The sequence below is a fragment of the Cheilinus undulatus genome, linkage group 19, assembly GCF_018320785.1.
Source record: "Cheilinus undulatus linkage group 19, ASM1832078v1, whole genome shotgun sequence".
NCBI classification, from domain to species: domain Eukaryota; kingdom Metazoa; phylum Chordata; class Actinopteri; order Labriformes; family Labridae; genus Cheilinus; species Cheilinus undulatus.
The window spans coordinates 38083606-38105570 of NC_054883.1; the positions used below are offsets into that span (position 1 = coordinate 38083606).

The 21965-nt window shown below is 39.1% G+C and overlaps 1 protein-coding gene across 2 annotated transcripts in view; it reads right to left on the reverse strand.

Annotated features, from left to right (window-relative positions):
- LOC121527699 (dipeptidyl aminopeptidase-like protein 6) overlaps positions 1 to 21965 on the reverse strand; it is a 200429-nt gene that overhangs the window by 104940 nt on the left and 73524 nt on the right. For both annotated transcript variants that reach the window (XM_041814726.1, XM_041814725.1), the window contains exon 2: positions 11069 to 11183. In XM_041814726.1, coding sequence (XP_041670660.1) covers positions 11069 to 11183 — 115 coding nt within the window. The remainder of the gene's footprint in view (positions 1 to 11068; positions 11184 to 21965) is intronic.

Below are 21965 nucleotides of genomic sequence, written 5' to 3' on the forward strand. Positions count from 1 at the left end.
AATATGAAGGATAATTTGAGGGTCTCCATGTGACTGAGTCAAATACAGTAAATCTGCTCAGTGGGCTATGATAGACACGATTTTAAAAACGGGTTAAAAGTGATTAAAAAAAGGGCAAAATTGGGCAAAAAAGGGGTCAAACAAAGGCAAAAGTGGGTGAAAGAGCTGGCAAAATAAATCACAATTGGCAGAAAAGTGGCAAAAAAGGGTAAGGTGGATAAAAGGTGTTAAAAGTGATTTAAAAGGAGTAAAAAAATGGTCAAACAATAGCAAAACTGGATGGAAAAGTGGTGAAAGCTTGCATAAATGTGTTAAATGTGGCAAAACGTTCCAAAAATGGGTCAAAAGTGGTAAAAAGAAGTGGCAAAATTGCCAAAAAAAAAAGCAGCAAAATGGTTTAAGCTGTCAATAGAATCAGTTTAATCAACTCAAAATTAGCTTGCCATGCTTTTCAGCTCTAAATGAGGTAACTGTTAGCCAGGATGCTGTCATCAGTGCTACTAATCCAACTCACATACACTGATATCATCTATTAAACCTACCGGGGAGGGCCATTCTTTGGGTTTTTTCCAGACAGAGCTGTGGGCAGGCCTGGTTACAGTAGGCTAACTGCCATAAAGTTGTAGTAATAACGTGTGGTTGTACGGGTTCCCAAGGCACCCAGACTTGCCTCAAGGCACACTAGTGTGCCCTGCCACACCATTTGAGAACCGCTGCTCTAAAGTATCCTGCAAACTTAGAGATTTAATTGCACTACTGTAAATATTTTATTTCTTCTAAAGATGCTGTCTTATTGCAAATTGAGCAGAATTTCATTTTATTTTATTGCCACACCATAAATATTTGTGTATTTCAACAATGAAGTTATGAACATACTGAAAGTATTTTTTTTTGTGGTTTGACATGAACTTGTGCAACTTTTTTACAATCACAGTTTTGAGGGGGTACAGCTATGACATCTCTGAAATACATTTAGGAAAAATGCATTTTAAAAAAAGGCGTTTCATTTTTTCTTCTGATTTTTCTTGTTTTTTTTTTTTGTTTTTTTTGCACTTTGAGCAATTTAATTTATTACTATGGACTTATCACATACATATCACTAAAATTTGGGGTCTGAGGGTTGTATTGATGTATAGCCAATTCAAATACTCCAAAAAAAATGGAATTACAGCATGTAAAAAAGTGAAGATGAGCTCTGGTGGACTTGTTCTATGGTAGGTCATAAAGGGTTAAGAAAAAAGCAAAACTAAAAACATTTAATTCTGCAAATAAAGATTTTTTTTAAACTGACATTTAATAATTGAAAAACAAAGTAATTTCTTTGAATTACACGTCTTTTTTTTTGCAAACACATTTTTAACAGTAAATATTAAGCCAAGCTTCATGTTATTTTTTTTTTTTTTGTTTAAGAGATGGCTGTGTTGACTGTGGACGTCAGAAAACACAGTGGACCAACACCAGCAGATGCCATGGCAGCCCAGATCATCACTGACTGTGGAAACTTCACACTGGACTCCAAGCAACGTGGACTCTGCGCCTCTCCACTCTTCCTCCAGACTCTGGGACCTTGATTTCCAAATGACATGCAAAATGTACTTTCGTCTGAAAAGAGGACTTTGGACCACTGAGCAACAGTCCAGATCTTTTTCTCCACAGCCCAGATAAGATGCTTCTGAAGTTGTCTCTGGTTTAGGAGTGGCTTGACACGAGGAATACCACATTTGTAGTCCATGTCTAGGATCCGTCTGTGCGTAGTGGCTCTTGATGCTTTGACTCCAGCCTCAGTCCTCTCCTTGTGAAGCTCCCCCAAATTCTTGAATGGATTTTGCTTGACAGTCCTCTCAAGGCTGCGGTTCTCCCTTATGCTGCTGCACCTTTTCCTACCACACTTTTTCCCTTCCTCTTAACTTTCTATGAATCTGCTTGGATACAGCACTCTGTGAACAACCAGCTTCTTTAACACTGACCTTTTGTGGCTGACCCTCCTTGTGGAGGGTGTCAATGACTGTCTTCTGGACATCTGTCAAGTCTGCAGTCTTCCCCATGATTGAGCCTACTGACCCAGACTGAGAGACCATTTAAAGGCTCAGGAAACCTTTGCAGGTGTTTGGAGTTCATTAGCTGATCAGGGTGACACCATGACTTTCTAATATTGAACTTTTTCACAATATTCTCATTTTCTGAGACACTGAATTTTGGGTTTTCATTATCTGTAAGCCATAATCATCAACATTTCAAGAAATAAAGGCTTGAAAAATTTCACTCTATGTGTATTGAGTCTATATAATATATGGGTTCCACTCTCTGAGATGAGTGACAAAAAATACTGAACTTTTTCATGATATTCTAATTTTTTGAGATGTACCTTTAAATGCACAATGTCATACAGATAACCAGAAACATTTGTAATTTTAGAATCATCTCACATTCACACAGGGATAAGAATAACTCAGCCTGGTTTGATCACAGAGTAATGACAGATATGCTTCTTTGCTGTTTCTAAGAATAAAAGTTAGAATCCCAATCCTCTGATTTACAGTCGTAATCTCGTTGACTGCTTTCATTGAGCTGCATCTAATCACGATAACATGAGATCCTCCAGCAGAGCCAGTCAGCTGTCACTCTGTCAGTCAGCCTGACGTCTCAGTCTGATGAACACCGAGGCACATTGTGAACATCTGACCTAGTTACATTGATGAAGAGAATGCATCAACCTTTTAGTAACATGGAGCGATCAGTTACAGCAGAGCCAGGCTGTCAGAGGAGGGGGAAGGAGACTGTGTGTATGTGAGAGAACAAAGTGGCTGTCAGGAGCAGTTAGAGGCTGGTTTGGCTGTCTGGCAGGGGGGCATCCATCAACAAACACACTCCTAACTGATTTAAAACAACATGGTGGCTCATAACTCCTCGCATTAGCCGCAGTGACACAGCTTGCTTCTCCTCTCTTTGTTTGCAGAATGTTGATGTGTAATCACAGCAAAACTTGCTCTAAATAATGCTGCATTTAATAAGAAAATTCCCCAGAAGACCTCAAATTATGGTACAAATTGTTACTGATGTACCTCATACTCCTGGGCCTGTTCATTCTGCAACACAATCAGATCCTGCCAAGTCATTTAAAGTCTGTAATTAGACTTTAAGTCTTGTTTACATGCAACTATGAGATTTCTTCTCCCCTCCTACTGGCTTACACCACAGGTGTCAAACTCAAGGTCCGGGGGCCAAATCCGGTCCATGGAACGATTATATCCGGCCCGCGAGATTATATCATAAACTTAAAACAAAAAGTAAGGCAATTTGTGATTGATACCACTGTAGTAGGGCCCATGCTCACAGCTGCTGCCAATCAGGCACCTGATTGGCAGCAGCTGGGGGTACCAGAAGCTCAAAACAAGAGTCAACAGCAACAGCAAAATAAGCTGTTTGGCATTGGCAGAGAACATTTGGCACATTTTTCATGGGCGCAACCCACATACTCAGCTCTGCTGCTCATCCCACAAATGCATGATCCTTACAAATGTGGCATCATTTAAAAGGGTAATAAACAGGCTTTCCAACGGTATCAGATGTATTACCAAGAAGCATTGTTACAACAAAGAAATAATGTACCAAACACAAATTACCTTACTTTTTGTTTTAAGTTTATTTGTATTATAAGTGGCCCAACAGTATGAGGTCTGCAGATTTCCTCCAGTATAATAATGTAAACTTTAACTTGATCATTTAAAATACCCTTGGTGAGCCATTAAAATCTGAAAAAGTAATGAGTAAGAAAAATTAGATTAAAAAGTCAAGAATGTGTGTGTGTGTGGGGGGTGGGGGGGTGGGGGGGGGTGGGGGGGGGGGCAGTTTGTGTTTTTTTTCCATATTTTCAATTGTGCATCTCAAGATTATGACTCAAACTTAGGATTTTGACATTTCATTTTATGCTTTGACCTTTTCAACTCATATTTTGGACTTTATAAGTCACATTTTTATCTTTTAGATTTCCAATTTAAAGCTAAAATCATATTTTGACTTTTAAACACAGGATTTCATTTTTTTCTCATATTTTGAAATTTTAATATCATATTTTGACCTTTTACACTCCCAATTTTGAATTTAAATCATATTTTTAACCTTTAAAGTCATAATTTTGAATTCTAGCTCATATTTTGACATTTTCAACTCCTAGTTTTGGCCTTTCAATCCCACACTTTGAACTATCAGCCTCACAATTTAAAATCTCAAGACACAATTAACTTTTAAACTCATGATTTCAAATTTGATCTCATATTTTGACATTTAAAACTTATGATTTCAACTTTCTCCTGGAATATTTGCTCTTTAAAAACATTATTTTTCAATTTTAATATTGTGTTCTGATCTTTTGAACTAATAAATTGGAATTTTTATCTCATATTTGAGCCTTCAAATTTAACATTTTTACTTTTTGAATTTCCAAATGATTTATCATCAGTGCTAAGTTTTTTTTCTTTTATATTTATCACTGGTGAAAATGAGGTTGACAGTTTAAGGTTTTGTTGACCTCGTTCGGCTCTCAGGTTAGACCTAAATCCAGAATCCGGCCCCTGCTGTGATTGAATTTGACACCCCTGGATTACACAATCCTTGAAGCATTATGTTTTGGCGTCTGTCTGTTCGTACAAACGTCTGATTGTCCAGGTGATTTTTCTTTTTACATTGGGCAATAAAACTGCATGCTTCATTCATGACTCGTTAGTTGTCATGGAAACAAAAATCTGTCTCTATCTTAGGCCTAAGGTATCAAACTTCTCCAGCATTTTCTTTAAAAGGTAGGCTAACATAGTTATCTATAAGGGAGGTGACCAGTTTAAGTTTTTGATATTATTAGGCCCATAGTTGTAAGCCTGGCACCACGAGAAGGGTGTATCTGCAGGCTAACAGGCAGCAGGGCCAACTATGCAGATTACTTCGGCCCCAGGGATATTTTTAGGACTCAGAGGCTCCTCCAGATTTGTATCTTTAGACATGTAAAGTTTAGAAGTATAAGTCTGAAAGAAACACAAATTAGGAACAATCAGTGCTGCGAAACCTGCTCAAAGCTCCATGCACTTTAGGAAATTATTTTCCCTGCTGCAAGAACCTCTTAGGAGGAAAATAGATTTTATTACTGGGTTTCATTCAGACTTGGAGCTTGAAGCACTCAAAAAATAGACCCAAACAAAAGGACATAAAGTGCGTGGACAGGGTTGTCTGAATAAAGGGAAAATTTAAAGATTAACTGAACTCCAAAAGGATTTGTTCATTATGTTGTGAGCTGAACATCCCAGCTATATACTGGACAGGAAAAGAGAGTATAGGGGAAGCTTTTGCCTTAAACACAGCTTTTTAGAATCCAGGGATTTAATTAACCGATCCAGAGCAAACAGGATAACCGCAAGTAAAGGGGAAACATACTTTCTTTGCACTAACAAGCCACTATCCTTGAGGAATGATTAATGCAGCTGCATTATCCTGAAGCTCATCTCAGTTGGTCAGAATCCCTCATTAATCCACACCACATTTTAAAATTTGCATCTGACAAGGATGTATACATATTCTAATATCCCAGAATCCCCTATAATACCCATCATCCCCTACAAACAGCCTCTCTTAGAGGGCAGCCTGCTCGAGGTCTGCTAGAGCCCAGCTTGTGCTGAGGCTTGGAGCGGAACAGCGGTTCTGCTTGATCACCCGGGGAGGGGATGGATTAGGACCAAGCACAAGCTGGAGACGCCACCTGCCCGGCCTTCACTTTCCGCCTCACTCCTGCTGGCTCGTCTTGTTTGGAAGCGGCACATTAAACAGCTCGAGGATCATTTGAGTTCATAACAAACTCCCCAGGACGGGAACAGGTCACAGGCAGGAGGGTCTTGGTCCGTCCCACTAGAGATGCCCGGAGACATGCAATAAAACAGAGACAACCTTTTCTCCTAAACACAACATGAAGAGGCATCAGCTTTGACAGCTGTGTCTGCACAAATACACCCTATTTACTCTATAAAATACACATTACAGTGGTTAATGTCTCTGAGTCTGATGACAAACATGATGTATTGTGTTTAGTCCCCTCACATTTTATCCTCGTACGGTATTTTTGCCTGCCTTTGACCCTTTAACCCTTTATGACCTACCATAGAACAAGTCTGCCAGAGCACATCTTTACATTTTCACACGCTGTAGTGCCATTTTTTGGAGTATAGGCTATAAATCAATACAACCCTTAGACCCCAAATTTTAATGATGTGTTGGTGATAAGTCCATAACAACAAATTAAACTGCTCAAAAGTGCAAAAAAACCAAACCAAACCAAACAAACAAACGGAAAAAAAAAACAAGAAAAATGAGAAGCATTTTTTTTACACATTTTCCTAAATTGTTAAACCCCAAAAAGAAATATTTTGAGTATGTTCATAACTTCATTTTTAAAATTTATTTATCTTTATGAACTTTGGCAGAAATGAAAATAAAATGAAATTGTGCTCATTGTGCAAAAAAAGACAGCATTTTTAGAAGAAATAAACTATTTACCGAAGTGCAATTAAATCTCTAAGTGTGCAGGACACTTTAGAGCAGGGGTGTCAAACTCAATCACAGCAGGGATTTGGGTCTAACCTGAGGGTCTAACAGGGTCCACATGTAACCATTGACTGTCAACCTAAATGATTTTGAGATTATAAGGTCAACATGATAAGTTAAAAACTCAAAATCTGAGATAAAAAGTCAAACTTATAAGTTTCAAAGGTAAAAACATGACATTTATAGCCAAAATAATGTTTTTAAAAGGCAAAATATGAGAGGCAATACTGAAACCATGATTTTTATCAATCAAAACATAAGATAAAAGTCAAAATCATGAGTTTTAAAGGTCAAAATATGAGATAAAACTTTAAGATCATGAGTTTTAAGAGTCAAAATATGAAACAAAATTCAAAATCATGAGTTTTAAGGGTACAAAAAACAAAAGTTAGGAGTTGAAATGGTCAGAAAAACTGAGATAAGATTCAAAATCATGATATTTTACAATCACAATATGAGATAAAAGTGAAAGTTAGGAGTTGAAATGTTAGCAAAAATGAAAAAAAAAAAATTCTAAATCATGATATATAACAATCAAAATTTGAGATAAACATCAAAATTGTAAGTGTAAAATGTCAAAATATGCAATAACATTAAAAATCAAAAGTTTTAAAGGTAAATAACTGAGATAAAAGTCAAATTTAGGAGTTGAAAAAGGTCAAAACATTAGATAAAAGTCAAAAACATGACTTAAAAGGTCAAAATAGGTAAAATTGTAATTGCAATGTAAAATTATGAATCCCTAAGGTAAAATATGAGAGAGAAAGTCAAAGTTATGAGATGTAAAGGTTAAAACATTTACGTACATTTGATCTGGCTCACATAGTATCATATGATGCTTAATGCTGTATTTTTACATCATTATTTACAACAAGTATTTTTATTTTTATTATGACTTGCTGTTCATGTTATTATATGTTGTACTGTGTGGTTGCTGATGTCTTTTGTAGTTTGTGTTTTATATGCTCTCTGTGCAAGACAAATTCCCTCTGGGGCAATAAAGGTTTCATTCATTCATTTATTCAAATATGAAAAAATAGAACTTTTAGTCATGGGAGATGCAAAGTTGAAAATATAAAGAAAACACATATTTCTCCCACATTCCTGACTTTTTATCATTTTTACCGTTTACTTTTTCTAATTTTTATGACTCAACAATGACACTATAAACTATCAAGGTTAAGTTTGCATTTTTATACTGGAGGAAATCTGTGGACCTCATACTGGTGGGCCAGTTCTAATAAAAATATCAAATGATCTGGTGGGCTGGGTGTAACTGCTCCATGGGCCGGATTTGGCCCCCGGGCCTTGAGTTTCACACCCCTGCTTTAGAGCATACATGTGTTTGCAGAAGAACATGTTGAAACAAAAACAAGTGCGACCCATGACCTGCAAGAAAACAACACATTTATAGCCCGGATTATATTATATTGTATTTGATGTGTGTAAACTTCATTTCTGCAAAAAAAACAATGATATTTGTAGAAAGAAGCAGTACTCTGGAACACATTGAATGTGCGATGTGTTAGTGTTACTCCTCTGGTTTTATATGCAAAAAATAATTATTGCTCTATCTCTCTGGTTACAATTCTAACCCATAGTTGAAAATAGATATGCAAATGGGAGCGCCTTAATGCAGCTTTCCTCCTTTTCCTCTGGTTTTGGTCTGCTGTGTATTTTGCCTTATCTATGCACTGACTTTGGACTGATTAAAGGAGCTGCTTTCTTGAACATCTTTCATGGAGTCTGTTTCTTTATCCACTATATCTGAGCCTTTGGTCTGCTTTGGGACGATGCTTAACACGGCGGGTCAGATACTACTTCTGGTTTGACCAAGCATCATGAAACAAAGAGACCAAATTTAAAACCTGTTTTCCACCAAGCCAGTTCCAGGGATAGTTACTAGTGCTCTGAACTATTCTTTCCAGGAAAAGAACTCCTTCCAGGGAAAGGATTTGCAGGTTTGCATTGGGATCTAAATACCCCAGTTCAGGGTTGCATGTGGGATTGCACCGTTTGTAAACACTAAAGAGTTTCAAATAAGACAGCATGGTATAGAGTTGGGCAGTAAACCTGCATTGATACTGTCAGTGGTATTATTTCTGCCATGACATTGATTTTTGCAACACAGTCACTGTAGATTGAAACACCTGCATTGTGTTGAGGCATCACTAATGCTACTGATGGCCCAAACTGTCAGTCAAATTGGTGGGTAAATAAAAGTAGTCTAGCCAGGGCCGCCCACAAGGGGGATAAAAGGGAGAGCTTTCTAGGGTCAAATTTAGCGCCCATGGAGGTCAACAAAAAGTGAGCACTTCTGGGATCTTATGTTCCAGGTTGAGTATGCGATCAAAGGCTTGTTTTATGGTGGGGAGGGGCTAGCAGCACCTGAATATGTATTTAAATATATCGCCACTTTTAATTTTGTCATCCCGAGATCTCAACGGCTGCCAAATAAAACACAAGGATGCAAATTTTAACCCATAACGTCCAACTCTAGCAACACAGTGGTACAAAAACCATGGTTGTAAATGCAAAGCAGGAGTGGTCCAATGAGGAGATGAGCTTTTCTGTGTCTTTGACTTAAAGGGGACATATTATGCAAAAATCACTTTTTTAGGCTTTTCTAAAAAAATGTGTCTCTCTGGCCTGTCCACAATCCCGTCAAGTACCAGAACACCCCCCCCCCACCCTTTCAGTAAATGTGTGCTGAAACAGGCCATTCTGAGAGGGAGTTAACCCTGTCCCCAGGTTTGGTTGGCCCTTCCTGCTTGGAAGAAAGTTCTGCCCTCATCTCCTGATCTTCCTCTCAGCTGCCAGCTGAGATGCTGGATAACTCTGTGGGTTACCCTGCTGACTTTGGTCTGGGAGATTGATGGTTTGAATTCCAGTCAGGTCCTTAACTTTGGATGAAAGCGTCTGTTACATCAGGAGTGTCTGTACCTGATCCGTCCCGGAAACCCGTTTTGTACTGCGCATGTGCAAAGACGTGTCTACATCTGCTCAGCAGCCTATCAAAGCATTTTACGGCAGTTACTGATCAGGCAGTGTTGTTGCTGCCCGATCCGTAGTAAGTATGTGCAAATATACGTCACCATTTTTTTTTAACAAAAAACTTTTATTCAAATTCAACAAAATGACAACATAACCTCCGTTAAGGAGAAAAGCGTGTAGCTGCTGATAAACGTCCATCGTCACAGTCATCTTTCCCGCGTTTCCTTTCAAATGTCTCTATGTTCTTCTTCTTCTTCTTCTTTTAATTTGTTTGGCCACTGGCAAAAAAAAAAAAAAAAAAAAAAATGCTGACATATATTTGCACATGCATAGTATGGATCGGGCAGCAACAACACTGCCCAATCCGTAACTGCCGTTAAATGCTTCGACAGGCTGCCAAGTGGATGTAGACGCGTTTGCACATGCGCAGTACAAATCGGGTTTCCGGGACGGATCAGGTACCGACAAGGAGTGCCACATCCATTTCCTGAGAGGGGTGTGGTCAGGGGTGGAGTCAGACAGTTCAGTAACATTTAAAGCCACAGACACAGAAACGGCTTGTTCTGAGAAAGGCTGGTACAGAGGGGTTTTCAGACATGCAAACATCCTACACTGGAGTTTATTTTCAGCAACAAACTTCACAGGCATGTTTTGGGGACCTCTGAGACCAATATAGACTTGTCTTAAATATGTCTCCTTTAAAGTGACACAATGACACAGCTCTCTGGCCAGCTCCAGCCTGTGGAAATGCATCCGGGTTTAAATATGGTTCTGAGATTGCAGGCTGAGCACCAGCCCTACTACCTGTTTGGCAGAGATTATGCATGAGTTCCCTCACAATTGCTGACCTTACTTTCCTACCACACCCCTAGGAAACATCACCTGCAATTTTCCTCCTCAAAAAAAATCAAACAAGCACGCAGCGATGACTGCTTTTATATCTGAGTTTTCCTGAACTCACACTGTCAGTTACAGTGACTGATTCGTCTCTGGCAGCACATTAAACCATATCAAGCTGCTTTATGAGCCTGAGTACAAACAGATGGACCGTTAATTAATCTTTCTGTGGACGTGAATACCTGAAGGTCAAATTTAAGAGTCCGTACAATAACTGTGAAAAATGTAGAAGTCTAAAATGTGTGCATGTGCAAGGAAAAAGGACTAAGTGAAGGAGACAGATGGGAGCTGCATTTTTGAAGAAAGCAACATTGCGCAATCTGACTTCAATGAGGTTTAGTGACCTTCACCTAATGTGGCGAGAGAGACATCCGTACAGAAGTCACATTACAGCAGGTGACACGGCAAATATTGCGAGACCACGCACAAGGACAGAGATACCGTTAAACACACGCTCCTCTTTGCTTTGTTTGTGTCGAGATTGATTGGGAAACCTAATGTGCATGTCTGTGCATAATAATAGCCGTGTAAACAGAGCAATGTGTGGTGTATGGTCTATTGACCCCCTCCTTCCTTCTCCTCCTGCGCCGTGTACCTGGTGTCAACAGGATGACGGAGGTGACGATCAGCGAGCAGATGACCAGAATGACAAGAAGGGCGATCGCTATTCCCTTCCAGTTCCTCTGCGGAGGGTTACTGCCCACCAGCTCCTGCGGGGAGAGACAGACAGGAGGAGAGGCATGGTCAGAAACGGTAAAAAAGAGAATATTTGGGGAGAGAATCAGGCGTATTTATGAGGCAAGAGAGAGAAAATGGGCGAAAAGAGATACAAGAGAGATGCAAAAGTGAAGAAAAGAGAAACAATCAGGAAGCACGAACAGCAAACTCAAAAGGCTACATAAAGGTGCCAGTCAAGGACGAACACCAGTTTGAGTCACAGCCTCTCCGTTCTCAAGGAGACACAGCGGAGGAGGAGGAGGAGGAGGAGGAGGAGGGGGGGGGGATTCTTAATGAGCCGAGCATCAGTGGCTATCACCCGCAAACGAATGTGACAGATAAAAATGGAGCTCACGACACGTTGGTGAATTGCATGCTTGACAACAGCTTGGCAACAGCAGCGAGAAGCTTTAGGAGGTTGGGAGAAACCTGGAGGCATTATTTCTTCCTGACCGATTAATTCAAAAGCAAATTAACTTATTGCAATTTAATAATGCAATGTACAAAAAGTGGATATCAAAGAATTAATATGGTATTCAACAAGGTATCACCAAAGGAAATAAATAACATTAGCATGGGAAAAGCTTTAGGCTGCCTGTTCAGCCTCACATAAAATGATGTGAGAGGTAAATGTATTCGACAGATGGGGATGTGCTGCAGGTGGCCTGATTCAGCAAAAAATAAATAAGCACAAGTTTCAACACTTTATTTCCTTAACTATTCATGACAGTCCAGTCCAAAGATGTGGATGACTCAGCGGTTTATTATATTCAAACTATGCAACAGAAAAGTACTGACACAGTCCGAAATCTGGTGGTCAAAAGTTAAGGAGGCATAGCCTGCTTTGTTGTCATGATTTAAGTAGGATTAAATGGGACATGTGAAAAAAAATATGTTGGGGTATCTACCGCAAGGCAAATGTAACAGTGTTAATTTCTCTGGACTAAAACTATGACTAAAAATATTTGTTGACGGCCTTTTTTTCCATGACAAAATCTAGACTAAAACTAAAAGAAATATATCTGTGATGACTAAAACTGACAAAAACTAAGTTTATTTTTTGTCAAGATGACTAAAATGAGACTAAAATGTAATGTCGTTTTTGTTGGACTTTCAAAATCCGTGATATTTCTCCACTGTGGGTAAATCTGTCAAAAAACATTGCATCTGTGTCTATTCTGCCTCTCAGCTGTAGAAACAGAGTCCTCAGCATTGAACACACTACCCTGACTTGGCTCCAGATTTAGGAAAGAAAGTAAATGCTTGGACAAAAAGTAGACTAAAATGTGAGGAATTTTTATTGACTCAAACTAGACTAAAATGTTTCTGAGTTTTCCTCGACTAAAACTAGACTAAAATGTTAATTTTTTTCAGTTTTCGTCAACTTTACTGGACGAAAACATTTCTAAATTTTTTAATCATGTAAACTAAAACTAGACTAAAATGTTTGATTTTTTGTTGACTAAAACTAGACTAAAATGTTTCTGAGTTTTCGTCGACTAAAACTAGACTAAAATGTTTCTGAGTTTCCGTGGACTTAAACTAGATTAAAATGTTTCTGAGTTTTCATCGACTAAAACTAGACTAGAATGATTTTGAGTTTTCTTTGACTTAAACTAGACTAAAACTAAAAAGGGCAGAAAGGACTAAATATGACTAAAACTACACTAGAATGTTTCTGAGTTTTTGTCGACTAAAACTAGACTGGAATGTTAATTTTTCTTGGAATTTTCGTCCACTAAAGCTAGACTTAAATGTTTCTGAGTTTTCGTCAACTTAAAGTAGACTAAAATGTTTTTGAGTTTTTGTCGACTTAAACTAGACTAAAACTCAAAAGGGCAGAAAGACTAAAATGTGACGAAAACTCAAAGAAATAGTATCTAAAGACTAAGACTAAAATTTAGAATCGCTGCTAAAATTAACACTGATTCACACTGCATCCATATGAGTGCTTTACACCTATATTAATTGTACAATACTGCTATATAATTACTTTGGAGAAAATACTGTTAAGACTAAAGGTAAAGACTAAAAGGGAGGTATCTTTGTAGACAAAAATTTTTGAGAGTGAGAATGACTAAAATATAACAAAATTAATTTTAATCTAAAGACAAAGTCTACACTTAAAATAGCTGCCCAAATTGAACATTGAGGCCATGAAAGTGGGCACAGCTCTCACTTTGGTTCTACACAGTGAACTGATAGCTCACTACAATGGCCCTACATTCCCATATTCCAGGAGTACACCTACACAACCCCCATGGGATATGATCATAAGCCTTCTCAGAGTCCTTAAAAAACTCAGGCTGGATGAGCGACCTCCCATGCACCCAATAAGCTCTCTAAGGGTCAAGAGTTGGTCCACTGTCCCAAAGCCAAGAGGGAATCTGCACTGTTCCTTCTGTATCTGAGGTGTGACGATTGGCCTTCCTGGAATACTCGTTCTACTCAAATAAACTGACTTGGTGCTGAAACAGAAACATTGCTGTCTGATAGAATAATCCTTAAACTGCTGTGTTTCTGTGATGAACATTCAGGGTATGGAACTTGTACGAAGAGGATATGCTCTTCCATATTGGATGTGTCATGTTTACCCTCTTAAATATGAACCAGGAGCTTGGTGAGCCCTCTCACTGAGAACAAATAACCTGCCAGCTTCACTACCAAACTGAATGGACATGTTCTTGTCATCTCTTCCTTGCTGCCACCGCGGCTTCGCTATACGGCAGCAATGCTAACTAACTTGTTCGTATTTTAATGAACGTGGGTAATGGGCAGTCAGGTAAATAGCTGTGATTGCTCTTATCTTAAGGCTAATGATGTCCTGGGCTCCTTTCAATTAAGGTAAGAACAAGGTCACTAAAGGGTTTCCTTCATAGCTCAGCCATTCAGCTTCATTAAAGTCTTAGCGCATCTTCATTAATGCCCCAGCCACAGATCCCCAAAGCGCACGCTCTGCCTCGCTCTTTTTGTCCTCTATAAACTAATTAAGAACTTATTAATCCTCCACTAATAGTACAAGCATTGGACCCTTTCTGAGCCGGTCCCTGTTGGTTGTGGTTTTGGTGATGGTTTCTTTGTGTGCTAGCCAGACCAATCAGGGCTGAGGTGGAAACCTTTCAGGGATTGCTTTGTCCTTAATGTCATGGGGCTTTATTTCTTCCTCTGGGTGCAGCATTTTCAAAGTAATTCAGTTTTTTCTAATCAAGCTTAAGCTGCAGCAGACCATGAGACTTCTGACAAGATCTAATTAAGTACACAAAGGCAAAATTTGAGCAGCTTTGCTGCAGTTTACTGAATGTTTTGTTAAATCAATATTAACTGCTTTTCAGTCTTATAATTAAATCTATTTCCTATTTTTGAAGAATTATTTTCCAACATATAAGAGTTTTGTGGATTGAAAAAGGCCCCAGATGGTTCAGTGCCCCCAAAAATATTAGTGTGAAGAGTTCAAGGCTTAGTAAAAGGTTAATCTGAAATGTACAAGGTTTGAGGCCATTCGTTTTTCAGAAATTCTGCATGTGAGAAAGCAATCTTAGAAAAGACTTCAGCCTAAGCAGGAGTCTTTGTTGGATTCCGCTACTTAAATGTGGCCAAATCTGTATTTTTTAGCTTTTATTTGACTATATTTTGTATATTAAGGTCAATGCTGATTAATGTGTTGAAGAAACAGCTCAGGAAGTTCAGCCACTCAGGAACTGCTGATCATTTTCTACACCGCCATCATCCAGTCTGCAAGTCCATCACTGTCTAGTTCTGATCTGCCACCAAACAGGACAAGAACCGACTCCAACGGGCAATCCAGTCTGCAATATCAGGCAATATCACTGCAGAAACCACACATCACAGACACAGTTTCAGTTCTTCCCTTCTAGCAAACATTTTAGTGAACTGCATGTCAAAACAACCCAACACAGAAAGAGTGTTGGATTCACTCTGGTGACCTCTCAACAGTCACAGAGTCACTCTGATGACCTCTCAACAGTCACAGAGTCACTCTGATGACCAATCAACAGTCACAGAGTCACTCTGATGACCTCTTAACAGTCACAGAGTCACTCTGATGACCGCTCAACTGTCACAGAGTCACTCTGGTGACCACTCAACTGTCACAGAGTCACTCTGATGACCTCTCAACAGTCACAGAGTCACTCTGATGACCTCTTAACAGTCGCAGAGTCACTCTGATGACCAATCAACAGTCACAGAGTCACTCTGGTGACCACTCAACTGTCACAGAGTCACTCTGATGACCTCTCAACAGTCACAGAGTCACTCTGATGACCAATCAACAGTCACAGAGTTACTCTGGTGACCACTCAACAGTCACAGAGTCACTCTGATGACCTCTCAACTGTCACAGAGTCACTCTGATGACCTCTCAACAGTCACAGAGTCACTCTGATGACCTCTCAACTGTCACAGAGTCACTCTGATGACCTCTCAACAGTCACAGAGTCACTCTGATGACCTCTCAATTTTCACTGAATCACTTTGATGACCATCTAGCAGTCACAGAGTTTCTAAGATGGCCTCTTAACAGTCAGAGTTACTATGAATATGTAAATGTGAGATGAATATTGAGTTTTTCAAATATGTTAAGCCATTTGAGTCGACCTTTTTTGAGTTATCCTCTCCAATTAAACTGTTTTGTGCATCTTTTTAGTTTTGGTAAAGAGAGAAATGCAGGCACTCCAGGCATGAAAATTTTTTTTATTGGTCTTAAATTTTCCTCACGCTTTCCAAGAGCACCTTTCTTTGTTTTACAGCTCTTCCACTTCAAACTCACCGAGCAGCCAGCCACCCTGTCTCTAAAGTGAAGTGGTCTTTACTGATGAATGTGATCTGTTTTTTCTTTAATAAATCTCTAAGCTCACAATAGCAGAGTGTGGATGGTATTCAGTAAAGAGGCTCCAATGAGCTGTAGATGTCTCCCATCATCAAGTTTTCTGGCACAAAGCCCTTCAATTGTGACATTTCTTTATTGAGGGGCCAGAGTTTTTTTTAATTGAAAGAGCTTGAAATTGCTCCAGCTGTTAGTCATCAAACAATAAAAGTAAAAAAGCCTTCTGTTATCAAAAACCTCTCACACTCTGTACAAAAAGATGATTTCATGAAACTAATCCAAAAAGATTACAGCAAAAAAGTTTTAACAGCTTTACCCTTTTACAGAGTGCTTTTCTGAAGTGCAAGTTAAAAAGTTCTCCAAAAAAAGGAAGCACATAAGCCAAGGCTGAAGGAGCACAAAAGACACGCTAAACTCCAGCTGATAACACTCAGCTAAAAGTCAGCAGACGCCCACGACTGCACTTCACACAACTCCATGATGGCATTTCTTGAGTCGAGTTGCAACTGTCATGTCAAACATTTAGTTTAAGAGTCAGAGATGTCTCAGGGTGGTCTTATTCCACTCACAACAGTCAAATAAAACGTTGACATAAGAAAAGTTTTAAGTGGAAATAGATCATGACTACCGAGATTCACTCCAGCCAAAATCTGAGAGCGCTGCCCAACAGGGATGCATGATATCATTAGGAATATTATCAGCAGATACAACTTACAGCGCTGATAAAAAGTATTCACCCCCTTGGATGTTTTACTCTTTTATAGATTTATAAATCAATCATGGTCAATTTTTATTCATTTATTTTACAAAAATTACAACAAAACATGTTTTATGTCAAAGTGAAAACAGATTTCTACAAAGTAATTCTGGGTAGTAGGTAATTCTAGTAAAGTAATTCTAATGTGTTCTATTGCCACAGGCAACCAGAGCAGTTGGCAGCAAGAAAGATGTACTCTTGAGTTATATCTTAGACCTGTAGTGTTTTTTCACAATTAAGTTGACAACATACAGTGCTTAAATTTATTAGACCACCCTAACCAAAGTAAGGTTTATGCCACGGCTGCCCTAAATTAACAGCATTGGTAATTACCAAAATCATTTCTTATGTTTCTGCAGTGGTTAATATACCAATAGCCTATGTAGAAGCAAAATGATATTTTTAATGCTAAAATATCATTATTATTGTTATCCATGAATTTTCAAATTTACTGAATTACAAAAAAATGGAAAAAATAGTAAAGCACATTAATATTTCTTGATTAATATGTCAAATTATAGTTATTTACTTGCATTCCTGAACAGAACAATTAGTTTTAGTGGTTGAATGTTATGCTTGATTAATTTCTGACCTCTCAGAGAAGCCCAGTGAGCTGGCTCAAATTTGGGTGAATTCAGTTTGAAATCCCTCATTCCTGTTCAAAATGGTAAAACATGGAGAGCTGACTGAAAATGAAAGAGTCCCCAGTAAAGCACTTCATGATGCTGGATGGTCGCTGAGACAAATATGACAGGTGGTCTAATAAATTTGTTAAGCACTGTATGTTGAAACCTATGACAATAAAGAAGATGGATGGTCCAGGACACCTCTGAGAGAAAGAACGGCAAATTTCCATCAATCGCATTCCATCGCTTGGACGACTGTGTTTGCTGCTACAGAGGAGACTGTCAAATGTTATTTTGATGTGTTTTTACAATGCAATGACAATAAACAACTATCTATCTATCAACTTTCGACCTATCTAGACTGAAAAAGATTGTCCTCTAGGGTGGCCATTTTACCCTCTACCTTTACAAGTCTTCCTGGACCAACTGCTGAGAAGCATCCCCACTGCAGGATGCTGCCACCACCGTGCTTCATGGTGTGGATGGTGTGTTTGTGGTGATGTGCAGCATTTGGCGTCTTGTCTGAAGGCCAAAAAGCACCATTTTGCTCTCATTAGGCCAAAGAACCTTCTTCCAGTTGACCATGAAGTCTCCCACATGCCTTTTGATGAATTCTAGTCAAGATTTGATGAGTTTTCCTCAACAGTGGCTTTCTCTTTCCTGCAAAGAGCCTCTCCCATCTCAGCTGCTGAAGCTTGTAACCTCTTCGGAGTAATCATGGGTGTGTTGGTTGCTTCTCTTACTAGTCTCCTTCTTGCACACTCACTCAGTTTGTGAGGAAATTCTGATTTAGGCAGATCCACACATGTACCATATTCCTTCCATTTCTTCATGAAGGATTTAACTTAATTCTGAGGGATGCTCAGAGCCTTGTATTTTTTAGATCCATCCCTTGACTTACACTTTTCCATAACCTTTTCTCTGAGTTGCTTGGCATGTTCTTTTGTCTTCTTGATGTAATGGTAGCCAGGAATACTGATTCCAGACACAGGTGTCTTTATAATACAATCACTGCACTAATTGTGAGACTACTAGCAACAATTGGCTGCACCTCTGTTGAATTAGGTCAGTTCCTTTTTTATTTTTTATTTAATTAAGTATAATTTGCAGAAATCTATTTTCACTTTGACATTAAAGACGTTATTTTGTACATTTTTTGTTTGTGCAAATATACCGTAAACACTATGGCCCTGACTAATTCCAACATGGAGGTATAAAAAATAAGAAGAAATGAAGATTAGCAACAGTGCCATGATGCATGGTTGGTTGGCACGTCTTCTTGTTGTAAATAGTCCCATGTTTGCTGGTTTTGCAGCAAGCTGGTAAAAGTTTATGTAGGTAGGAGGTAAATATCATCATCCTGTAAACTTGTTATGCTAACGAAGCTACTCTTATGGTTTTACAGATAGATGTAGACACTGCAAACCACAAAAATCCACTCCTATTTCATCAGCATTGCTTATTTTTCTTCTTAGTTTCTGCCAGGAGCCCAAGGAGAAATCCTCTCAACAGATTTTAACTTTTATTTATTCTTGCAGCACACTCACAGCACACACTTTGTAAAATCATATACACAGAAATGTTTCAGATGTGAAATGGTATAAAGCGCTGGTGTTTTGGAAGTCATTTCATATGCTCTTAAATCCTTCCAGAGTGTTAAAAAAATCAACCAAAAACATGCCCAGTCATAAGTACAGTTGTTCCTCTTGGGCAGACATCAGCTCACAAAACACCATTTTGTCAGCGATGAGCCGAGACGATACAATGGGATTTATTTCCTCTAATTCTGAGCTGAGCCATTTCTCTTCAACAATCTGCACAACTGAAAATCCCACCGGAGAGTTTTTATGAGAGAGTAAAACGAGCCCGCTGCTGATTGCTTCTGCACACAGTGTTTGCGAACGGGATTTACAGTTGGGAAAGTGGTGACGAAACGTGCCATAAAGAGTGACTACTTATGAGCAATAATGGGATGTAAAGTGAGCACGACATGGTGCTCAGTGAGTGCGATGTTCCATAAAAGAGGAGGGAAATCTTCATGCAATGCTGACAAATGACAGATTATTATGTGCTCCATGCAAATGGCTCCGCACTGTCAATAATGCAAAGTAAAGCTGGGCATGATTCCATCACAGCATCTTATATGTAACACTAGAATTTGACAGTTTACATGGGTATGACTGAGGATGCATACTGTAGGGCAGTGATACTCAACCCCCCAACCAGATAGCCTAACTGCTGAAAAAAACATTTGCAAGAGCCACAATCTCAGTGGTGAAATGTGCTGATAAAAACAAGTTAAGGTGACAAAAATAGTCTAAAAGCAGCAAACACTGGGAGAAAAGTGGCAGAAAAGGGCAAAAAGTGTCAAAAGTTGGTGACCAAAAAATAAGTTACAGGTGGCACAAATGGTTAAAATGTGGCAAAAATATAGAAAAAAAAAAGAATGAAAAGGGACTAAAATGAGCAAAAATCAGCAAAGAGGTGGGAAAAATGGGCAAAAGCAGCAATAAAGGTGGGGAAATGTACAAAAATTGGCATTTTCTTGCAAACGGCAGCTTTAATGGGCAAGAACTGGCAAAAAGGTGAAAAGAGGCAAAAAAAAAAAATTGCAAAAAGCAGGATAGAAGTGTCAAAAATGGGTAAAAAGTGACAAACACTAAGAGAAAAGTGGCAAAAGGGGAGAAAAAAGGGCAAAAATTGGAAAGGAGTGACCAAAAATGAGTTACAGGTGGCAAAAATGGTCTAAAAGAGGCCAAAACATGGCAAAAAAAAATGAGTGAAAACGGTCTCATCTTTGCTGCCAGAAGAATCATATTATTATAATGGATTAGTTATAAAGGTCATTCTGCTAAAGGATGGTGGAAAGTCAAATTTGAACTGGTTTCCTTGGCTCTTGAGTGATTTTTTTTTTCTTTTTTTTGCATAAAAGACTCAAGAGAAGATCCATTTCACAGAGTCTGGCAGCCCTATCTATGTGATCTTTGGCTGGGTCTCCGCTGTTATCTTACCAGAAGTCTCCAGAGTCTGAAATCGTGACCTATGAACTATCTGTGGTGAGGAACCTCCTGCATTGTTAATTTTGTTGATCTTAGCAAGGGTTTTGTTTCTTTCTACTCTTAAGTAGAACTGTGGTTTATTCAAATCTTCCATTCATGTAAAAATAAGAAGAAAAAGGAGAAAAGAAGTTACAACAATCCAGTATATCTATGCATGTCAGTGGATGGGGGTTTTTACTTGTTTGGTCTGCCAGAAGGGAAAAGTCAAAAAAGATGGTGGCCAGGGTGAGGTGGAACATGGTACAAGTGATACATACAGGTCAGCATCAAGGGGAACATCCACAAACATTACATCTGCCACCCACTGAGGGACAAAGAAGACCTTGAACCATGACGCAGGAGAGCTGCTGAGCGGCCTTCTACACTACAAATAAACTTAAAAGTATAAAAGATTCAGATTTTCGAGCTATATTTGCCCAGCCATAAAGATGGCTGCAAGTTGTCCAATGCCAATGCCAAAATGCATCTACAGAATTTAGAATTTTCTCTCTAAAACTTTCTTAATCTAGGATTTCTATCCGTCTTAATAAGACTATACACTATATTGCCAAAAGTATTCACTCACCCATTCAAATAATTGAAATCAGGTGTTCCAATCACTTCCATGGCCACAGGTGTAAAATCAAGCATCTAGGCATGCAGACTGTTTCTACAAACATTTGTGAAAGAATGGGTCGCCACATACAACGACGGATGCTGAGGCGCATAGTGCACAGAGGTCGCCAACTCTCCACAGAGTCAATTGCTACAGACCTCCAAACTTAACGTGGCCTTCAGATTAGTTAGAGAACAGTGCATAGAGAGCTTCATGGAATGGGTTTCCATGGCCGAGCAGCTGCATCCAAGCCATACATCACTAAGTGCAATGCAAAGTGTTGGATGCAGTAAAGCAAGCCGCAGCTGGACTCTGGAGCAGTGGAGACGTGTTCTCTGGAGTGATGAATCCATCTGGCAATCTGATGGATGAGCCTGAGTTTGGCGGCTGCCAGGAGAACGGTACCTGTCTGACTGCATCGTGCCAAGTGAAAAGTTTGGTGGAGGGGGGATTATGGTGTGGACTTGTTTTTCAGGAGCTGGGCTTGGCTCCTTAGATCCAGTGAAAGGAACTCTGAATGCTTCAGCATACCAAGAGATTTTTGACAATTCCATGCTCCCAACTTTCTGGGAACAGTTTGGGGATGGCCCCTTCCTGTTCCAACATGACTGTGCACCAGTGCACAAAGCAAGGTCCATAAAGACATGGATGAGAGAGTTTGGTGTGGATGACCTTGACTGGCCTGCACAGAGTCCTGACCTCAACCTGACAGAACATCTTTGGGATGAATTAGAGTGGAGACTGAGAGCCAGGCCTTCTCATCCAACATCAGTGTGTGACCTCACAAATACGCTTCTGGAAGAATGGTCAATAAATGGATTATAGTAAAGCATATTCAATACAACAAAATGATTTCAAAAGGAATGAATCCACAGTAGCATGAATCTGAATA